Source organism: Pseudophryne corroboree, chromosome 1 (assembly GCF_028390025.1).
Source record: "Pseudophryne corroboree isolate aPseCor3 chromosome 1, aPseCor3.hap2, whole genome shotgun sequence".
Taxonomy (NCBI): domain Eukaryota; kingdom Metazoa; phylum Chordata; class Amphibia; order Anura; family Myobatrachidae; genus Pseudophryne; species Pseudophryne corroboree.
The window spans coordinates 714662355-714684379 of record NC_086444.1 but is presented as its reverse complement, the minus strand read 5'-3'; the positions used below and the strand labels follow the sequence as shown (position 1 = coordinate 714684379).

Genomic DNA, 22025 nt, shown 5'->3' with positions numbered 1-22025 from the left:
GGACTGGAGTCTCCAGAACTCCCACCTCACAGATGCTTCAAATCAGGCTTACCAGCTTCGCTGACAGAAAGTGCTATCCTACAGGAAGCCATTCGAAGATTGGTACAAACAAATGTCATTGTTCCAGTTCCACCTCACCTAACAAACAAGGGTTATTACTCAAACCTGTTTGTGATACCGAAGCCAGGCGGTTTGGTAAGGCCGATACTAAACCTTAAGTCATTGAACCACTACTTGAGGGAATTCAAATTCAAGATGGAGTATCTGAGAGCGGTGATTTCAGGTCTTGGAGGAGGGTGAATTCCTGGTATCCCTGGATATCTAGGTTGTGTACCTTCACGTTCCGATCTGGCCGCCTCCCCAGGCTTATCTGAGATTTGCGCTGCTAGACTGTCACTATCAGTTCCAAACGCTGCCATTTGGTGCCTCCACAGCACCGAGGGTGTTCACCAAGGTCATGGCAGGGATAATGCTACTCCTCCGCAAGCAGGGAGTGAACATTATTCCATATCTGGACGATCTTCTGATAACTTCTCCCTGGAAAATGCTTTTACAGAGCATTGCTCTCTCAACTACTCCAGGATCACGGGTGGATCTTGAACCTTCCAAAGTCACATTTAGAACCAACAAGGATACTGTCCTTCCTGGGGATGATCCTTGACACGGAAGTACAGAGGGTGTTTCTCCCGGTGGAGAAAGCGTTGGTGATCCAGTCAATTGTCTGGGATGTCCTCAAGCCTGCCCGGGTATCTGTTCATCAGTGCATTCACCTTCTGGGGAAGATGGTGGCCTCCTATGAGGCTCTACAGTACGGAAGATTTCATGCACGGTCCTTCCAACTGGATCTCCTAGACAGATGGTCGGGATCTCATCTTCACATGCACCAGCGGATTCGCCTGTCGCTGAAAGCCAGAATTTCTCTCCTCTGGTGGCTGCAAACTTCTCACCTTCTCGGGGGCCGAAGGTTCCGCATTCAGAATTGGATCCTTCTAACCACGGATGCAAGTCTCAGAGGTTGGGGAGCAGTCACCCAAGGAAAAAACTTCCAAGGAAAGTGGTCAAGTCTGGAATCCATCCTTCCTATAAACATTCTGGAACTAAGGGCCTTCTACAAGTGGCACGTCTTCTACAAGATCAGGCTATTCAGGTTCAGTCGGACAATGTAACGACGGTATCCTACATAAACCGACAGGGCGGAACGAAGAGCAGAGCCGCAATGTCAGAGGCAACCAGAATCCTCCTCTCAGCAGAAAAGCACGCAGTGGCGCGGTCAGCGATCTTCATTTCGGGAGTGGACAACTGGGAAGTGGACTCCTCAGCAGACACGATCTCCATCCAGGAGAATGGGGACTCCACCCGGAGGTGTTCGAGGAGGTAACAAGTCGTTGGGGTGTACCTCAAATAGACATGATGGCCTCCCACCTCAACAAGAAGCTTCGGAGGTACTGTTCCAGGTCGAGAGACCCACAGGCAGTGGCGGTGGACACCCTGGTAACTTTGTGGGTGTTCCAGTCCGTGTATGTGTTCCCTCTACTTCCGCTCATCCCAAGGATTCTCAAACTAATAAAAAGAACAAGCGTTCAGGCGATCCTCATTACTCCGGACTGGCCAAGAAGGGCTTGGTACGCGGATTTTCTGGAGTTACGGCTGGAGGATCCAAGCCCTCTTCCTCTTCGCGAGGACCTTCTGCATCAGAGGCTGTTCACTTTTGAAGACTTACCGCGGTTACCTTTGACGACATGGAGGTTGAACGCCTGATTTTTAACTCGGAAGGGCATTCCGAGAAAGATCATTCCTACCCTGATAAAGGCTAGGAAGGGAGTAACATCTAAACATTACCATCGGATTTGGAAAAAGTATGTGTCTTGGTGTGAATCCAAGAAGTTTCCTACGGTGGAGGTTCAACTGGGACGGTTTCTCCTCTTTCTGCAAGCAGGTGTGGATGTGGGCCTATGCTTGGGCTCCATAAAAGTCCAGATTTCGGCCCATTTTCTTCCAGAAACAATTGTCTTCCCTCCCTGAGGTTCAGACTTTCTTGGAAGGGGTTCTGCACATCCAACCACCTTTTGTGCCTCCTACGGCACCGTGGGATCTTAATGTGGTGCTGCAGTTCCTGCTATCGGATTGGTTCAAAACTCTACAGGAGGTTGAGGTCAAGTTTCTTACTTGGAAGGCTGTCACACTGTTGGCATTGGCATCTGCTAGGCGTGTGTCAGAATTGGGGGCATTTTCCTACATGATTTACCATGAAGATAGGGCTGAGCTCAGAACGCGTCAGCAATTCTTCCTAAGGTTGTGTCGGCTTTTCTTATCAACCATCCTATTGTGGTGCCAGTGGCTACTTACTCCTAAATCACATCAGAGTTTTTGGATGTTGTGAGGGCTTTGAAGATTTATGTGAAGAGGACTTTTCGTCACAGGAAGTCGCACGCTTTGTTTGTCCTCTATGCTCCCAACAAGGTTGGGTGTCCTGCTTGTAAGCAGACGATTTCACGCTGGATTAGGTTCACTATCCAAGCATGCTTATTCTACGGCAGGCTTGCCATGTCCAAATTCTGTTAAGGCCCACTGTACCCGTAAAGTGGGTTCTTCCTGGGCAGCTGCCCGGTTTGTCTCTGCTTTGCAGCTTTGCCGGGCAGCTACTTGGTCAGGGTCGGACACGTTTGCTAAGTTCTACAAGTTCGATACCTTGGCCTCTGAGGACTTTCAGTTTGGTATCTGTTCTGCAGGAGCCTCCGCACTCTCCCTCCCGTTCTGGGAGCTTTGATACATCCCCATGGTACTAAATGGAAACCCAGCATCCTCTCGGACGTAAGAGAAAATAGGATTTTAATTACCTACCGGTAAATCCTTTTCTCGTAGTCCGTTGAGGATGCTGGGCACCCGCCCAGTGCTTCGTTTTCCTGCATTGTTACTTGGTTAAGTACTGTTGTTCAGCCGTTGCTGAATCGTTTCACGTTGGTTAGCTTGGTTTTCCTTTTGTTATGTGTGAGCCAGTGTGAATCTCACCACTATCTATCTGTGTATTTCCTTCTCTCAAAGGATGTCCGTCTCCTCGGGCAAAGTTTCTAGATTGAGTCTTGTAGGAGGGATATAGAGGGCGGAGCCAGCCCACACTATTAAACTCTTAAAGTGCCCATGGCTCCCAAGGGACCCGTCTTTACCCCATGGTACTAAATGGAACCCCAGCAACCTCTAAGGACTACGAGAAAAGGATTTACCGGTAGGTAATTAAAATCCTATTTTTGTATACATTATTACAGTGCCAAGGAAGCTAGTTAAACAGCAATAAAGGAAAGCAAACTGGCTGACGAGGCAAATGTTTGATCTTGCCGCAGGGCCAGAACAGCTCCGCGCTGCACACTGGACAAGAGATGCGGGAAAGTATTATGCACATAGTAAATGAAGAAGGAAAATAATTAAGAAATTATGGGGGCTGGGGAGGGGAGTAATTGAGTCCTCTACGTGTATCATAGATTGACATAACATGGAAAATACTAGCCTTGTTTCCTAAAAAGGTGACCTAATGGATGGCACATAATGTATTGTAAGCCAACACTCAGGCGTGTTTAACAGTGCACTGCCAAATATCCTGTGTCTTTTTTCATAAACCACTGAGCTTGAAAACCAAACACAAGCTTTAAAGATAATTTCTGGAGCACCTGTATATGCTCTTGCATTGTATTCCCTGGTATCAGCACCATATTACAGGAAGCTCCTGAAAGAGCTGCTTTAGAGGACTACAGTCAACTTTCACCTTCTGAGCTTGGTTGCATTGAAACCTGTGATCAGGCATATAGATGTATCGTGCAGATTGTTCTTTAAGAACATAGTGATTGTGTGTTTCTTTGTAGGTATATTTAATAATCATTCTCTTTTTGATTTTTAAAATGTCTAGTGCCACAAAAATTTTTGTCAATGGATGCTGGGTTGGTATTCATAAGGATCCAGAACAGTTGATGAATACACTTCGGAAACTTCGCCGTCAGATGGACATCATTGTCTCTGAGGTACTCTCCTATTTAACATCAAAGAAAATATGTATCCTATTAATGCACCATTTTTTACATTTACTGTTAATGACTATAAAATAACAGTTAAAATTGTATGGTTTGGCACACTAATGTATTTACTATTACTAATCTGTTATTCTCCACATACACCTCACTTCATGCCATTTAAATGCACAAAACTAGAACTTGGGGGGCTATTTACTAAGCATGGGCAGAGATAAAGTGGATGGAGATTAAGTACCAGCCAATCAGCTCATAACTGTTATTTTTCAAACCCAGCCTGTGACATGGTAGTTAGGAGCCAATTGGCTGGGACTTTTCTCTGTCAACTTTTTCTCTATCATCCATCTGGGGGACGTGGCGCACTTACAATTGGGGACAGTGTGTGTGAGTATGGAGGTTTGGCACAAACTATAAAAATAACTAACTCCTCCCCCTCTAACCCCTCCCAGGAAGTACTCCTCAGTTTTAGTTTTGTGCCTTGGAGGACAGGTACAGTTCACAGGAAGTACTCCTCTTTTTTTATTTTTGTGCCTTGGAGGACAGGTACAGTTTCTTTTGCTCTTAGATTTTAATTAGGTTTTTGTTTCTTATTTGTTTTGATTTTATGCTTAGTCCCTGTATACAGGCGAAAAGCATATTGTGAGTGGGGCTTAGTTATTAGAAGGCGTCTGTGCGCCTTATTTCTCACTCACCCAGCCTCTAGCAAGGCACCATGCCAGAGGTCTCTGGGGCTTTCTGTTACCGGACACAGCACCAAAGAGGCACTATATCAGGTAGGACAGGCAATTTGCCCTGGCAGTGTTGGACAGAGTCCCATTTATTACAATCTCCCTCACCCATTTAGCAGGTGATTGCAGTGGCTTGCAGCAGGGTACTGAGAGTGGCCAGGATCACGCCGCTGACAGGACATTGGTTGCAGCTCACCGCTTCGGATCCCGCCGTTGCCGTTTCATGATCACAGGCAGCGGGACCACAGTGGGAGGGGAGTGGTGGCCGCGTCCGTACTTTGACTGAAGGGGTTTTACGGGTGCGACAGGCCGTTCTCCTGAAGGGGATTTTTGAGCGTAGATGCTTCCTGCCATGCTCTTCCCTCGTTGTCAGTCTTTGCTGTTCCTCCATCTCTGTCTGTTGGGGCGGGCTCGACCATCGGCCGGCATTTTTACTACCACTCCCTCTCTATTAACGGTCTGACTGGGACTGAGGAGAATATCTGACAGAAACCTGACTCACCCTGTTATTATACAGGCGGGTATCAGGCAATACAAGTGTTTTGGGTGAGATCAGAAATCTGCATCAACCAATTTTATTTCTTGTCTGCATATGTATCAGTAGTTTCACTGTAATAAAGTTATTTATCTCACCCTGTTTATTACACATGTGGGGAACATGTGCTATTCTAACATAAACAGCAGTTGTTTACCTGTTTACAGACATTATGTTTCTAAAAGGAGCTGCTATAGCTCAGTCAGTAGAGCTCTGGACCACAGTACACAGAGTCGAGGGATCGAATCCCAGAGCAGCAGTAGTCAATCAGAGTGGGCTTGGTTGTGGCATTGTTTATTCCATGGTCTGTAAACCAGCAAATCTCCTAAAGGGAAAGCAGGTTTAGTAGTTTACTTTACATGTTCCTAATGTGGCTCCAAACTTCCTAACGGTAGCAGGGACCCAGGTACCCCATGCTCCGGGACACCAGTTGCGGAGCAGCCGGGAGGTTCCACAGATCAGTTTTATGCCTCTGTGGCCAGAGACACCCCAATCCAGAATAGTACGGATGGTGTAATGGTTAGCATTACTACCTCAAAGCACTGAGGCCATGAGTTTGTTTCCCACCATGCCCCTAACTGTGAAGTTGTATATCTTCTCTATATGTGCCTGGATATTATTGGGGTTCTAGGACCTGTCCACAAATAACGGTATTGTCAGAGCCTACCTTTCCTTACACTATAACAATGTAATGGGTCTGGTACTCTGTTTACTACCTAGCCACTAATCTTGGTAAAAATTTGAATGGCTGGGTTAATGTAAAATAATATAATAATAAGACAGACTATTTCTCTTACGTCCTAGAGGATTCTGGGGTCCACATTAGTACCATAGGGTATAGACGGGTCCACCGGGAGCGATTGTCACTTTAAGAGTTTGAGAGTGTGGGCTGGCTCCTCCTTCTATGCCCCTTCTACCAGACTCAGTTTAGAAAATGTGCCCGGAGGAGCCGGTCACAGCTAGGGGAGCTCTCCTGAGTTGTCCTGGTAAATGTTTTTATTTAGTTTATTATTTTACAGGGAAGCTGCTGCAACAGCCTCCCTGCAGCGAGGGACTGAGGGGGAAGAGCAGTGTCCGCCCTGCGGGGTCTGAGCCACCGTCTCCGCTGACTGGACACTGAGCTCCAGAGGGGTCTGATCATTCTCCACCACAGGGGAGCGCTCGCCCCAGCAGCATGCCGCCACCCCCTTGCAGAGCTGAAGAATCGGTGGCGAGAGACACCGACCCCCCTAGCAACCAGGAGGTTGGTGTGAAGATGGCAGCACAGGGTGGGAGCGCAGTATTAACTGCGCTCCGGGGATGGCTCAGCGGTACATGGTGCGGCGCTGTGAGGGGCGCCCTGAGCCAGCGCGACACCCTACACTGGTCCAGAAGCCTGTCGGGGTCCGCAGATCTCAGCCAGCACTAATTCCTCAGGCCAGCATAATCCATGTAGAGCGGGAAGACAGCGCCATTAAGGGGGCGGAGCTTCTCAGAGTGGACCCAGCAGCGTTTCAGCACCATTTTCCTGCCTACACAGCACTGAGAAGGAGAATCGGGTCCCTCCACAGCAACTCCAGCTGTTAGTAAACGGTGCCAGGGGGTTGTAGAGGGGGAGGGAGGCTGCAATACGACTGTGTCTCCTATTAAGGTGCACAGTCAGCGTTGACAAGGGGTCTCCCTTTGGTAAAAGCGCTGTGTGTGGGTTGGCTCCAATCTCTGTGTCTCTCTTGCCATTCTTGGTGGGGAAACTCTGTCTGCCCTCACCTGTGTGTGTAGAGTGTTTGGTGGTCTCCTTTAGCTATGTCCAGGGACACTGTGTCATATGCTGCAGAGGATTTGTCTTCCCAGGATGATCCCATTCCATGTAATCCGGATACCACTGGTTTAGCACAGATACCAGCAAGGGAGCCTGAGTGGTTTTCCTCTATCAAATCTTGGATTTATCAGATTTCTGACAGGGTTGCAAGTAATGAATCTACAACCCAGGTATTACAGAACGCTATGGCAGTATGGCCGGTTTCTGGTACCTCAGGACACTCCGCTATACACTGATACCGATTCTGACACCACAGACTGTGATGGGGATGTGTTGCGGAGGTCCGCATCTCTTGCAGGGGTGCAATTGAAGATGGAGGATATCAGGGATGTGTTTAATATTAATGATACCACACCTGAGCAGGTTGAGGAGGCCTTTTTCGCTGAAAATAAAAAAGCCTCCCTTACTAACCTTCCCTGCTTCAAGGGAATTAAATGCTATATTTGAGAAAACATGGGAAAACCCTGGAAAAAAAAAAAAAAAAATTCCAGGTCCCTAAAAGGGTACAGGTGGAATACAGCGTTTCAGCTGATAAAGGCATCGTCCAAGGAGAAGCTGCTGCAGTCCATTGTTCTCACAACACGCCTTCTCAAGAGTCATGGTTGGATTCTGAACCTTCCAAAGTCACATTTGGAACCAACCCAGAGGTTGTCCTTTCTGGGAATGATCCTGGACACAGAAGTGCAGAAGGTGTTTCTTCCGCAGGAAAAGGCGTTGGTGATACAAACTATGGTCCAGGATGTCCTGAAGCCAGCCCGGATGTCGATTCATCAATGCATTCGCCTATTGGGAAAGATGGTGGCCTCTTACGAGGCTCTCCAGTGCGGGAGGTTCCACGCTCGGACCTTCGAACTGGATCTTCTGGACAAGTGGTCGGGATCTCATCCTCACATGCACCAGAGAATTCATCTGTCGCCGAAGGCCAGGATTTTGCTCCTCTGGTGGTTACAATTACCTCGCCTTCTGGAGGGCCGCAGGTTCAGGATTCAGGAATGGGTCCTTCTAACCACGGATGAGAGCCTTTAGGGCTGGGGAGCAGTCACTCAAGGAGTAACTTTCCAAGGACGGTGGTCAAGTCTGGAAGCTGGCCTGCCCATCAACATCCTGGAACTAAGAGCCGTCTACAACGGTCTTCAGGTGGCCCCTCTTCTAAGAAATTGGGCCGTTCAAGTGCAGTCGGACAACGTAACAACAGTGGCTTACATAAACTGACAGGGCGGAACGTAGAGCAGAGCGGCAATGTCACAGGTGTCAGGAATACTCCTCTGGACAGAAAAACACGCGTTGGCGCTGTCCGCCATCTTCATTCATGGAGTAGACAACAGGGAAGTATACTTCCTCAGCAGACACTATCTCCATCCAGGGGAGTGGAGTCTCCATCCGGAGGTGTTCAAGGAAATAACAGACCTTTGGGGATTACCCCAAATCGACTTGATGGCCCCTCGTCTCAACAAGAAGCTTCGGCGTTATTATTCCAGGTCGATGGACCCACAAGCAGTGGCAGAGGACACCCTGGTGTCTCCGTGGGTGTTCCAGTCAGTGTACGTGTTTCCACCACTCCCACTCATCCCAAGAATCCTAAAGCTCAAAAGGAGAACAAGGGTTCAAGCGATCCTCATTGCTCCAGACTGGCCGAGAAGGGCTTGGTACGCGGACATTCTGAATCTACTGAAAGAAGAACTGAGGCCTCTTCCTCTTCGGGAGGACCTGCTGCAGCAGGGGCCGTTCGCCTATCAAGACTTACTGTTTGACGGCATGGAAGTTGAGCGCCTGACACTTGCTCGGAAGGGCATTTCGAAGGAGGTCATTCCTACCCTGATACAGGCTAGGAAAGGTGTAACATCTTAACATTACCATCGGATTTAGAAGAAATATGTTCTTGGTGTGAATCCAAAAAGTTTCCTACAGTGGAGTTTCAACTGGGACGTTTTCCCCTCTTCCTGCAAGCAGGTGTGGATATGAGCCTGAGGTTGGGATCTGTGAAGGTCCAGATTTTGGCCCTATCCATTTTCTTCCAGAAACAATTGGCTGCCCTCCCTGAGGTTCAGACTTTTTTGAAGGGAGTTCTGCACATCCAACATCCCTTTGTACCGCCTACGGCGCCTTGGGACCTTAACGTGGTGTTGCACTTCCTCCAATCGGATTGGTTTGAGCCTCTACAGGAGGTTGAGGTCAAATTTCTCACATGGAAGGCGGTCACGTTGTTGGCCTTAGCTTCTGCTAGACGCGTGTCCGAATTGGGGGATTTATCCTGTAAAAGCCCTTACTTGATATTCCACGAAGCTAGAGCTGAGCTCCGGACACGTCAGCAGTTTCTTCCGAAGGTTGTGTCGGCATTTCATATCAACCAACCTATTGTGGTGCCAGTGGCTACTGACTCCTCAATTACATCAAAGTCCTTGAATGTGGTAAGGGCTCTGAAGATGTACGTGACGAGAACTTCTCGTCACAGAAAGTTGGACTCTCTATTTGTTCTATATGATCCCAAAAAACTTGGGTGTCCTGCTTCTAAGCAGACTATTTCTCGCTGGATTCTGTTCACTATCCAGCACGCTTATTCTACGGCAGGCTTGCCATGTCCAAAATCTGTTGAGGCCCACTCTACTTGTAAGGTGGGGTCTTCCTGGGCGACTGCCCGGGATGTGTCGGCAGTGCAACTTTGCCGAGCTGCAACTTGGTCTGGGTCGAACACGTTTGCAAAGTTTTACAAGTTCGATACTTTGGCCTCTGATGATCTGAAGTTCAGTCAATCAGTGCTGCAGGAGCATCCACGCTCTCCCTCCTGTTCTGGGAGCTTTGGTACATCCCCATGGTACTAATGTGGACCCCAGCATCCTCTAGGACGTAAGAGAAAATAGGATTTTGGTTACCTACCGGTAAATCCTTTTCTTGTAGTCCGTAGAGGATGCTGGGTGCCCACCCAGCGCTTTGTTTTCCTGCAACCGTTATTTGGTTCGGTACTACTTTGTTTAGTTATGTACTGCATTGTTACTTGGTAAGTAATGTTTCAGCAGTTGCTGAATGTTTCAAGCTAGTTAGCTTGATGTGCCTTGTATGTGTGAGCTGGTATGAATCTCGCCACTATCTGTGTTAAATCCTTCTCTCGAAGATGTCGTCTCCTCGGGCACAGTTTCTAGAGTGAGTCTGGTAGGAGGGTCATAGAGGGAGGAGCCAGCCCACACAAACTCTTAAAGTGCCAATGGCTCCTGGTGGACCCATCTATACTCCATGGTACTAATGTGGACCCCAGCATCCTCTACGGACTACGAAAAAAGGATTCACCGGTAGGTAAGCAAAATCCTATTTTCTTTCTCTGACGTCCTAGTGGATGCTGGGAACTCCGTAAGGACCATGGGGAATAGACGAGCTCCGAAGGAGACTGGGCACTCTAAAAGAAAGATTAGGTACTATCTGGTGTGCACTGGCTCCTCCCTCTATGCCCCTCCTCCAGACCTCATTTAGAATCTGTGCCCGGCCAGAGCTGGGTGCTCCTAGTGGGCTCTCCTGAGCTTGCTAGAAAGAAAGTATTTGTTAGGTTTTTTATTTTCAGTGAGATCTGCTGGCAACAGACTCACTGCTACGAGGGACTGAAGGGAGAGAAGCAAACCTACCTGCTTGCAGCTAGCTTGTGCTTCTAAGGCTAGGGGCCTTCTTCCTCAGCACACCAGCGCCATTTTCTCTTCACAGCTCCGCTGGAAGGACGCTCCCCAGGCTCTCCCCTGCAGTATCCAATACAACAAGGGTAAAAAAGAGAGAGGGGGGGGGGGGGGGGCACATAAATTTAGGCGCAATTGTGATAATAAGCAGCTATTGGGAAAAATCACTCTTTTAAGTGTAAATCCCTGTGTTATATAGCGCTGTGGTGTGTGCTGGCATACTCTCTCTCTGTCTCCCCAAAGGACTTCTGTGGGGTCCTGTCCTCAGTCAGAGCATTCCCTGTGTGTGTGCGGTGTGTCGGTACGGCTGTGTCGACATGTTTGATGAGGAGGGTTACGTGAAGGCGGAGCAGGAGCCGATAAGTGTGGGGTCGCCCCCGACGGGGCAGACACCGGAGTGGATGGATATGTGGAAGGTATTAACCGACAGTGTCAACTCCTTACATAAAAGGTTTGATGACGCAGCAGCCTTGGGACAGCCGGCATCTCAGCCCGCGCCTGCCCAGGCGTCTCAGAGACCATCAGGGGCTCATAAACGCCCGCTAGCTCAGATGGCAGACACAGATGTCGACACGGAGTCTGACTCCAGTGTAGATGAGGATGAGACAAATGTACAGTCCACAAGGGCCATCCGATGCATGATTACTGCAATGAAAATGTATTGCACATTTCTGACATTAACCCAGTTACCACCAAAAAGGGTATTATGTTTGGGGAGAAAAAGCAGCCAGTGACTTTTCCCCCATCTGATGAGTTAAATGAATTGTGTGAAGAAGCGTGGTGTTCCCCTGATAAGAAACTAGTGATTTCTAAGAGGTTACTGATGGCGTACCCTTTCCCGGCAACGGATAGGCTACGTTGGGAAACATCCCCTAGGGTGGACAAGGCGCTCACGCTTATCAAAAAAGGTGGCACTGCCGTCTCAGGATACGGCCGCCCTAAAGGAGCCTGCGGATAGAAAGCAGGAAGCTATCCTGAAGTCTGTATATACACACTCAGGTACTATACTGAGACCTGCAATTGCTTCAGCATGGATGTGTAGTGCTGCAGCAGCATGGTGTGATACCCTGTCAGACAACATTGATTCACTCGACAGGGATACTATTTTGCTAACCATAGAGCATATAAAGGATGTCGTCTTGTATATGAGGGATGCACAGAGGGACATTTGCCAGCTGGCATCTAGAATTAATGCAATGTCCATTTCTGCCAGGAGAGTATTATGGACTCGGCAGTGGACAGGTGATGCTGATTCTAAAAGGCACATGGAGGTTTTGCATTATAAGGGTGAGGAATTGTTTGGGGACGGTCTCTTGGACCTCGTATCCACAGCAACAGCTGGGAAGTCGACTTTTTTACCTCAGGTTCCCTCACAGCCTAAGAAAGCACCGTATTATCAAGTACAGTCCTTTCGGCCTCAGAAAGGCAAGCGGGTCAGAGACGCATCCTTTCTGCCCAGAGGCAGGGGTAGAGGAAAGAAGCTGCATCAGGCAGCCAGTTCCCAGGAACAAAAATCCTCCCCTGCTTCCACTAAGTCCACCGCATGACGCTGGGGCTCCACAGGTGGAGCCAGGTGCGGTGGGGGCGCGTCTCCGGAACTTCAGCAACCAGTGGGTTCGCTCACAGGTGGATCTCTGGGTTGTACAAGTTGTATCTCAGGGATACAAGCTGGAGTTCGAGGCGACTCCCCCTCGCCGTTACCTCAAATCAGCCTTGCCAGCTGCTCCCAGGGAAAGGGAGATAGTACTGGCGGCTATTCACTTGCTGTACTTCCAGCAGGTGATAATCAAGGTTCCCCTCCTTCAACAGGGACGGGGTTACTTTTCCACAATGTTTGTGGTACCGAAACCAGACGGTTCGGTGAGACCCATTCTAAATTTGAAATCCTTGAACACTTATATAAGGAAGTTCAAGTTCAAAATGGAATCGCTCAGGGCGGTTATTGCAAGCCTGGAAGAGGGGGATTTTATGGTGTCGCTGGACATCAAGGATGCTTACCTGCATGTCCCCATTTACCCTCCTCACCAGGAGTACCTCAGGTTTGTGGTACAGGACTGTCATTACCAATTCCAGACGTTGCCGTTTGGTCTGTCCACGGCACCGAGAATATTTACCAAGGTAATGGCCGAAATGATGATACTCCTTCGAAAGAAGGGAGTTATAATTATCCCGTACTTGGACGATCTCCTCATAAAGGCGAGGTCCAAGGAGCAGTTGTTAGTCAGCGTAGCACTATCTCGGGAAGTGTTGCAACAGCACGGCTGGATTCTGAATATCCCGAAGTCGCAGCTGATTCCTGCGACGCGTCTGCTGTTCTTGGGCATGATTCTGGACACAGAACAGAAGAAGGTGTTTCTCCCCGGGGAGAAGGCCCAGGAATTGTCATCTCTGGTCAGGGACCTCCTGAAACCAAAACAGGTGTCGGTGCATCAGTGCACGCGGGTCCTGGGAAAGATGGTGGCTTCTTACGAAACAATTCCCTTCGGCAGATTCCATGCAAGGATCTTTCAGTGGGATCTGTTAGACAAATGGTCCGGATCGCATCTTCAGATGCATCGGTTGATCACCCTGTCCCCGAGGGCCAGGGTGTCTCTGCTGTGGTGGCTGCAGAGTGCTCATCTTCTCGAGGGCCGCAGATTCGGCATACAGGACTGGGTCCTGGTGACCACGGATGCAAGCCTCCGAGGATGGGGGCAGTCACTCAGGGAAGGAACTTCCAAGGACAGTGGTCAAGTCAAGAGACTTCACTACACATAAATATACTGGAACTAAGGGCCATTTACAACACCCTGAGTCAAGCAGTGCCCCTGCTTCAAAACCAACCGGTGCTGATTCAGTCAGACAACATCACGGCGGCCCCCCATGTAAACCGCCAGGGCGGCACAAGAAGCAGGATGGAGATGGCAGAAGCCACAAGGATTCTTCGATGGGCGGAGAATCACGTCCTAGCACTGTCAGCAGTGTTTATTCCGGGAGTGGACAACTGGGAAGCAGACTTCCTCAGCAGGCACGACCTCCACCCGGGAGAGTGGGGACTTCATCCAGAAGTCTTCACGCTGATTGTAAATCGTTGGGAACGGCCACAGGTGGACATGATGGCGTCCCGCCTCAACAAAAAGCTAAAAAGATATTGCGCCAGGTCAAGGGACCCTCAGGCGATAGCTGTGGACGCCCTAGTGACACCGTGGGTGTACCAGTCGGTTTATGTGTTCCCTCCTCTTCCTCTCATACCCAAGGTACTGAGGATAATAAGAAAGAGAGGAGTAAGAACTATACTCATCGTTCCGGATTGGCCAAGAAGAACTTGGTACCCAGAACTACAAGAAATGATCTCAGAGGACCCATGGCCTCTGCCTCTCCGACAGGACCTGCTACAGCAGGGGCCCTGTCTGTTCCAAGACTTACCGCGGCTGCGTTTGACGGCATGGCGGTTGAACGCCGGATCCTTACGGAAAAGGGCATTCCAGGTGATTCCTACGCTGATAAAAGCTAGGAAGGATGTGACAGCAAAACATTATCACCGCATATGGCGGAAATATGTTGCTTGGTGTGAGGCCAGGAAGGCCCCAACAGAGGAATTCCAGCTAGGTCGATTTCTGCACTTCCTACAGTCAGGGGCGACAATGGGCCTAAAATTGGGGTCCATAAAGGTCCAGATTTCGGCCCTCTCTATTTTCTTTCAAAAAGAACTGGCTTCACTGCCTGAAGTTCAGACGTTTGTTAAGGGAGTGCTGCACATTCAGCCCCCTTTTGTGCCTCCAGTGGCACCTTGGGATCTCAACGTTGTGTTTGATTTCCTGAAATCACATTGGTTTGAGCCACTTAAGACCGTGGAGTTAAAGTATCTCACGTAGAAAGTGGTCATGCTGTTGGCCTTAGCTTCGGCTAGGCGTGTGTCAGAATTGGCGGCTTTGTCATGTAAAAGCCCATATCTGATTTTCCATATGGACAGGGCGGAATTGAGGACTCGTCCCCAATTTCTCCCAAAGGTGGTATCAGTGTTCCATTTGAACCAACCTAATATGGTGCCTGCGGCTACTCGGGACTTGGAGGACTCCAAGTTGCTGGACGTAGTCCGGGCCCTGAAAATATATGTTTCCAGTACGGCTAGAGTCAGAAAAACTGACTCGCTATTTATCCTGCATGCACCCAACAAGCTGGGTGCTCCTGCTTCAAAGCAGACTAGTGCTCGCTGGATCTGTAGCACGATTCAGCTGGCACATTCTGCGGCTGGACTGCCGCATCCTAAATCCGTAAAAGCCCATTCCACAAGTAAGGTGGGCTCTTCTTGGGCGGCTGCCCGAGGGGTCTCGGCTTTACAGCTTTGCCGAGCTGCTACTTGGTCGGGTTCAAACACATTTGCTAAATTCTACAAGTTTGATACCCTGGCTGAGGATGACCTTGAGTTTGCTCATTCGGTGCTGCAGAGTCATCTGCACTCTCCCGCCCGTTTGGGAGCTTTGGTATAATCCCCATGGTCCTTACGGAGTTCCCAGCATCCACTAGGACGTCAGAGAAAATAAGAATTTACTCACCGGTAATTCTATTTCTTTTAGTCCGTAGTGGATGCTGGGCGCCCGTCCCAAGTGCGGACTCTCTGCAATACATGTATATAGTTATTGCTTAACTTGAGGGTTATTGGTATGAGCCATCTTTTGAATGAGGCTCAGTTTTTTGTTCATACTGTTAACTGGGTATAGTTATCACGAGTTGTACGGTGTGATTGGTGTGGCTGGTATGAGTCTTACCCTGGATTCCAAATCCTTTCCTTGTAATGTCAGCTCTTCCGGGCACAGTTTCCTTAACTGAGGTCTGGAGGAGGGGCATAGAGGGAGGAGCCAGTGCACACCAGATAGTACCTAATCTTTCTTTGAGTGCCCAGTCTCCTTCGGAGCCCGTCTATTCCCCATGGTCCTTACGGAGTTCCCAGCATCCACTACGGACTACGAGAAATAGAATTACCGGTGAGTAAATTCTTATTTTTTTTGTAATCTATGTATTTATGAATTTCCAAATGGCTAAACACAGCTCACCGCTCCTTTCTCGGCTTATACTGTGCAGTGAGCCAGGTACTTGACAGACAATATAGCTCAGTTACTTCAGAGGCAAGTCCATTTGTCCTAGTGGTTATGATCTCAATAGTTATGGTCACTTCTGAGGCAGATTTTTGTTTTATATTGCCTGTCTATTTAACATGACTTCCTTAGGTAGGGTCTTTGCACCCTCAGGCTGTGTACCGCCAATTGGCGGAGTCCTGCGCCTCCCTCTATTTCTCAGAGTCCACTGGTCCGTTGGATATACTGAATTGTATCTCGAACATATATTCTGAATCTCGGGGAACACGTACCAACCAGGATAATTTAGTACCCCTCTTGGGGGTTTTATTTTTTTATTTTATTTTTTACTGTTACATCCCCATTACTGCCATATTGGGTTGGTTGCTGAAAAAGAGCTCTGTCTCATGCACCTTTTGTCATACACATCTACAGCGGACCTTGGTTCTGGATCTCTTCCTTCACAGAGGATAGTGTTCAGGTGACGTCTTTTCAAACACAGGTATCTTGAAATTTGGCAGAGTGCTGGATTTACTGACCTGAATACTCTCTCTTCTGCAGTTTCCACAGGGGTCAGTACTCCATGGTATACACTTCCTCTGCAGGATAGTGACTTTATAGGTGGCTCCATTCTCCCGGTCTCATGTTTGGTTTCTTCAATCTCAGATTCTATGTTGTTAATCCCATCCAGAATTGAGTTTACATAAACAACAGTTCAGTCTCTCAATTCAAATACGACAATATTTTTGTTGGTGACTACACAATCCAAATCTGACCCATAGGTCTTAATTCTGTCTCGACATGGGGTGTCATAACCACAGTCAATAGTCTCAGACGTTACAGTTTTTGGTTTCAACTCTGGCGTTTTCAGAGACACTGAAGTCCGAAGTGGAGATGTCTCTTCCGATCTACAGGTGATCCACTACGCCTGGACTCCAACTCAAGGTTTTCTACAAGTTCTTTCCACAGTGGCCTTTATCAACATGTGCAGTGGCACTTGTAGCTAGAGATCCATCGGAACAGTATCTAACATATCTAACAAATGGGCGTAACTTTGGGTTCTGGCAACATCTGTCATCTCCAGTTCCAGAATGGGCAACTGGGAAGCGCACTTCCTGGGTCATCAGGCTGTTTTTCCTTGAAGTATGTGAAATCAACGGGTATTTCTGGCTTTGGTGTACCTCTGTGACTAGCCAACATACACCTCAGGGCATCTTGAATCTGCAAAAAGTGTTTCCTTGGTACTGTGATTACTCCTGGGATCCTCTTGTGGCAATCGTGGATGCCATGTCAGCTCCTTGTCCCTTTCATCTGGCATATTTATTTCTGCCTCTGGCAAAATCTGGTGAGCACTTCAGCGCATTTGACCGGTGGCTCTTTCGGTCTTCCTAATCCGCTCCGGATTTGCCTGTTGACTCTGATCTGCAAAGCTTCCAGGGCTTCTTACACGGTACTTCTTCGGCCTGCTCTCCACTTTCAACTATGTCATCACCGGGATTTGTCTCGTCTGACTGTGACGGCGTGATTGTGGAGAACGGCGTCATCAGAGAAGAAAAAGAAAAAAAGTTTGCATCAGTCAGTAGCCCTGCTATGTTTCCGGCTCAATAACCAATCACAGTACCCAGAACACTTGTCATCATTTTGTGCGTATGTAAAGGTCACTCAGCTGAGGTTCTTAGTCTTTTCTGCCTCTTGTCCTTTCTGCAAAATAGCTGTCTACTTTGTATTCTTTGTAACTACTTTGTATTTTTTGTAACTACTTTGTATTCTTATCTTCGGAGATTGGGTTCTGCTCTAGAATTTGCTTTCCAGAGCTAGTTACCAACATTCTTACGGATGTTCTGTGTTTCCTTCACAGTTTTTTACATATACAGTTTCCTTGTATGGCTCCTGTTTCTCCTTTCCGGCCTCTGGATTCTGTTGAATTGCGGTTCCTTTCTCTTACGGTGTTTGTCTATGAAGTTAGGGTTGTTTTACCTACAAACCACAGGTTGTATCCGGTTTTCCTCTTCATCAGCACATTGTGCTGCTTGTGTTGTCCCGGTCTCGTCCGGGGAAGGTCGGCACTTGGCCTTATTGGTTGTCGTCCGATCGCCATTCGGACTACTTAGTGTTGCGCCCAAGCGAGGTTGCAGGTCTCTACGAACACTGTGGATCGTTGGGTCACATCTGCTATCCGGCAGCTTTATGTGTCCTTTGCTGTTTCTGTTCCTGGCCCTCTGCGGGCTTGTGCGACTCTGGCCTTTGGGGTCATCTGGGCTGTTTGCGGAGGTGCCTCTGTTATACAGCCGTGAAGAGCGGAAACCTTCACAGGATTCTCTTGTTTCCATACTTTTGGCATGGGGGATGCCTCTGTTGGGAATCTGATCTTACGGGACGATTTTCCTCCAGTTCCTCCTCCCCCTTTTTCCCCTTTGGCTTGCTATGGGATATTCCAATTGTAAGTGCACGGTGTCCCTAAGATGGATGATGGAGAAAATTGGATTTTTTTACTTACCGTAAAATCTATTTCTCTGATTCCATCTGGGGGACGCTGCAATCCCTTCCCTCTTGTCTAGTTAGTGTTTTTGTTGGTTCTGTTATCTCTCTCTCTTGGCTTTGTTAAACTTTAACTGAGAAGTACTTCCTGTGAACAGGGACTTGATGGGAGGGGTTAGAGGGGGAAGAGTTAGTTCTTTTTATAGCTTGTGCCAAACTTCATACTCGCACACTCTAACCCCAATTGTAAGTGCAAATCCAATTATCTCCATCTAAGGCTTAGTAAATAGACCCCTAAATCCTGTAATGGTCTGCAGTATCTATTGTAAAATGCTTTCTGCAAGGAACCTTATAAAAACCTTTAAAAAAAATTTGCGTGTGAAGCTTTGGACTATTTTATAGGTATCGGAGTCCTGTGACCATTATTTTGCTAAAAAAAACACTCCTCAAAAATGTCATTGCAGTTGTGAGTTTTGAATATCAGTCTATCAGCACATTACTGTCTTTTCAGGTGTCAATGATTAGAGATATCAGAGAGCGAGAAATCCGTATCTACACAGATGCAGGAAGAATCTGCAGGCCTTTGCTTATTGTGGAAAAGCAGAAGTTGTTGCTGAAAAGGAGACACATTGACCAACTAAAAGAGAGGGAATATAATAATTATAGGTAAAAGTTGCTTGTTTCTCACTGGAGAAAAATAATATGCCTTATGCGTTAATTTATTTCCTCTTTCATGCATCTGCGGGGTGCTGCATCATTACCTCTGGGTTAGTGTGTGTGGGCTATGGAGTTTGGCACTAGAACGTATAAAAGCTATCTCCTCCCCCTCTATCCCCTCCCACCTCCAGCAGTGCCTCAATGTGTAGTTTGTGTCTTGATAGAGTGCAGGCACACTTTCCTCCTAGCTCCTAGTTAGGTTTAATTTGTGTTTACTGTTTCGTCATGTGTTCTTCATCTCGGTTTACATGGATGTGCTGGGCTGCAATCCCCATATCTCTTCGTGCTCAGACCCGTTTCCGCGGCTCTGCACCCTACAAGACTAGTGCCGGGCTCCCTGCTGTGATCATTAATCAGAGTTCCGACATCAGCACTACGGGGTGGCAGGAATTTCGGGGTTTATGTATTTCTGCAGCAGGATACATTGGTTTCCACAGGTAAACATCGGTGTGTAGACTGGATCTTGATCCAGAGGCACCAACAGGCTAAAGCTTTAGGCTGTCCCAGGACGCATTGGGACCTCCCCTATAACCCGCCTCCAGGCACTGAGAGCTCAGTTTTGAGTTTGTGCCTGCAGCAGTAGGTCACCTAACAGGAGGGCTGCACTGGGCAGCCCTGAGAAAGCTTTCTAAGAAAATTTATTTTCTGGGCTGTCAGCGCTGTATGTCAGGGTGACACTTCAGTGCTGCAACTCCATCACCTCCCAAGTGGCGTTGCATATTCTCGCGGCTCAGTTCCGGGGGGTACTTGCGGCGGAGACGCTCCGGCTTAGGCACATGGTCACAGACGCTCTCCTGGTTCGCGTGGCTATTACGGGGAGGAGGTAAGAGGGTTCCTTAGGTGGCGTTCTATCCACGTCCTGGGGAAACTGGTCGCGGCGCTGGTGTGGACAATGTCTACGAGCAGGGATCCCACTAGACCATCGGGGCGTCTGAGTACAGGTCAGGTGTACTAACACCCCATTTAATAAGAATCATAGTACCTGGGGTGGAAGTCCAGCACAGGGGAGATTGCGCTTGACCTGTAGCCCCTCCCCCGGCCCAGGGCGCCATCTGTGAGTAGATTTTTTCACCCTGGAGCTGCCTTACACTCTCACTCACTCCCTGACTGAGATGGTGGGCACCATCTTCTGAGCATAGCTGCAGCTGTTTTCCGGGACTGCAGGGCAAGGTCTCCCTTGTAAAGCCGCCTGTATACAGCACTGTGGCTTTACAAACACTTCTGTATTCTACATGTCTTTACACAGGCAGCGTTAGTTAAGATAGAGTGTACTTGTTATAGAATACTGTATGAGTATTCTAATGTATACCTCTGGTCTAGGACCGTGTGTATATGTATGTGTGTGTGTATAATAACAAAAGGGGATAAGATACTTTTAAGTGACCACATGTGACATATAAGCATAGGAAGATGGTGTTTTTTTTTTCTCTAGCATCCATAAGCGTTATTGGGGACAGATTAGTACGATGGGGTATAGACTGGACCAAACGAGCCAGTGCACTTTAAATTTCTTCAACTGGGTGTGCTGGCTTCTCTCCTCTATTCCTCCTACAGCTCAGTTTAGAAAAAAGTGCCCTCAGGCGAGGATGCACACACAACTAGCTCCAAAGTTTTTCTTTAATTTCTTTTTAAGTCTTATTTCTTTCAGTATGCTGTTTGGGCAACAGCATACCTGCACCGTGGGAGTTAGGGGGGGATGGTCCCCGGCCTCTTGACGTGCAGAGCCGCTTCCCTGCTGCAGGGCCACCATCCTGAGGGGCTGTTTGTTCAGCTGGGCATGGTGCCTTGGTTGTCGTAGCCGCAGCATGCCGCACACCCCTAACCCTGCCTGAAGGTGATCATCGGTGGGGAGTACCAACCAGGGGCCCCGCTAGGGGGGTCCCCCGGTTTTGCTGTGCGTCTGAAAGCGCGGCTGTGGCGTACGGGTCCCTCCTGGGGGGGACCCACTATAGCCCCTGTGTGAGACTGGCTAAATATAGTAAACCAAGCATTTATGTGAGGTTGTTCATATTGGGAAACATGGCCAGTATAAATATACAGAAGTAGCTCCGGCACCATGGCAGGGGGCGGAGCTACACGAGACCGGGATCAGCTGCATTTTGGCGCCTTCCTCTTCATAGCAGCAACACCCTCCATAGCTCCTCCAAACAGTCCCTGGATCGTTGGTACCGGATGTAGAGGGGGATAGTGCACAATAACATCCCTCTGAGGGATTTAATCATATTACAGTCTCACTGTGTTAACACACAAAAATGCTGACAGCCTCACTTGGGCTGTGCAGCGCTGGGTGCGTTCGGGTCCTCTCTCCTGTGTCTCCTCTCACATGCAGTTGGGCAGGCTGGCAATATATCAATATCAGGCTGTGTTGTATGTGTATTGTACCTGTTTTTCTGATTCACAATGGTAAAAGTTATGCAGTGTATGTAATGCTAGATTCTCTGTTAGTTCATCTAGCTCATATCATGTGAGCAGTGTAGTCCGCCATCTCAGCATGCTGATTTCAATGTGGGGGAGAGTCCAGAGCCCTCCTGGTTGGGGTCTATCAAAAATATGATGTCTGATATGTCATCTCAGCTCACTGCAAATGCAGCTCACTGCACTCAGGAACTGCAACAAGCAGTGGCAAGTCTAGCTGTTAACATCCCCCCTGTCTACTACAGGTGCACAAAAACGTGCTCTACCTGCACTCCTATCAGAGGATGATGGGGATGATGTGGACCCCATAAGTGGGTATTCCACCCCTACCCAGGGTATTGAACCCCGCATATTGGCTGTTAGGGATGTTAAAGCTCCCCCTGGAGGATGCTACTACCCAGCAGTCATTATTCCTCTCACAAGACAAACTGACAGTCTCATTTCTTGATTCCAAGGAATTGGATGACTTATTTAAAATAGCCTGGAAGACTCCAGATAAGAAATATCAGGTGTCAAAATGGTTTTTGCATACATTCCCCTTTGCCCCTGAAGGCAGGAAATTCTGGGAGGAGTCTCCAGCAGTAGACATCTCAGTCTCTTGCCTTTCTAAAAAGGCGAGACTCCCTGC

At 48.3% G+C, this 22025-nt stretch overlaps 1 protein-coding gene across 1 annotated transcript in view; it reads left to right on the top strand.

Annotated features, from left to right (window-relative positions):
• Positions 1-22025, top strand: part of POLR2B (RNA polymerase II subunit B) — a 406055-nt gene that overhangs the window by 208395 nt on the left and 175635 nt on the right. The window contains exons 13-14 of the mRNA XM_063915211.1: positions 3899-4010; positions 18777-18931. Of these exons, the coding sequence (XP_063771281.1) occupies positions 3899-4010; positions 18777-18931 (267 nt within the window). The remainder of the gene's footprint in view (positions 1-3898; positions 4011-18776; positions 18932-22025) is intronic.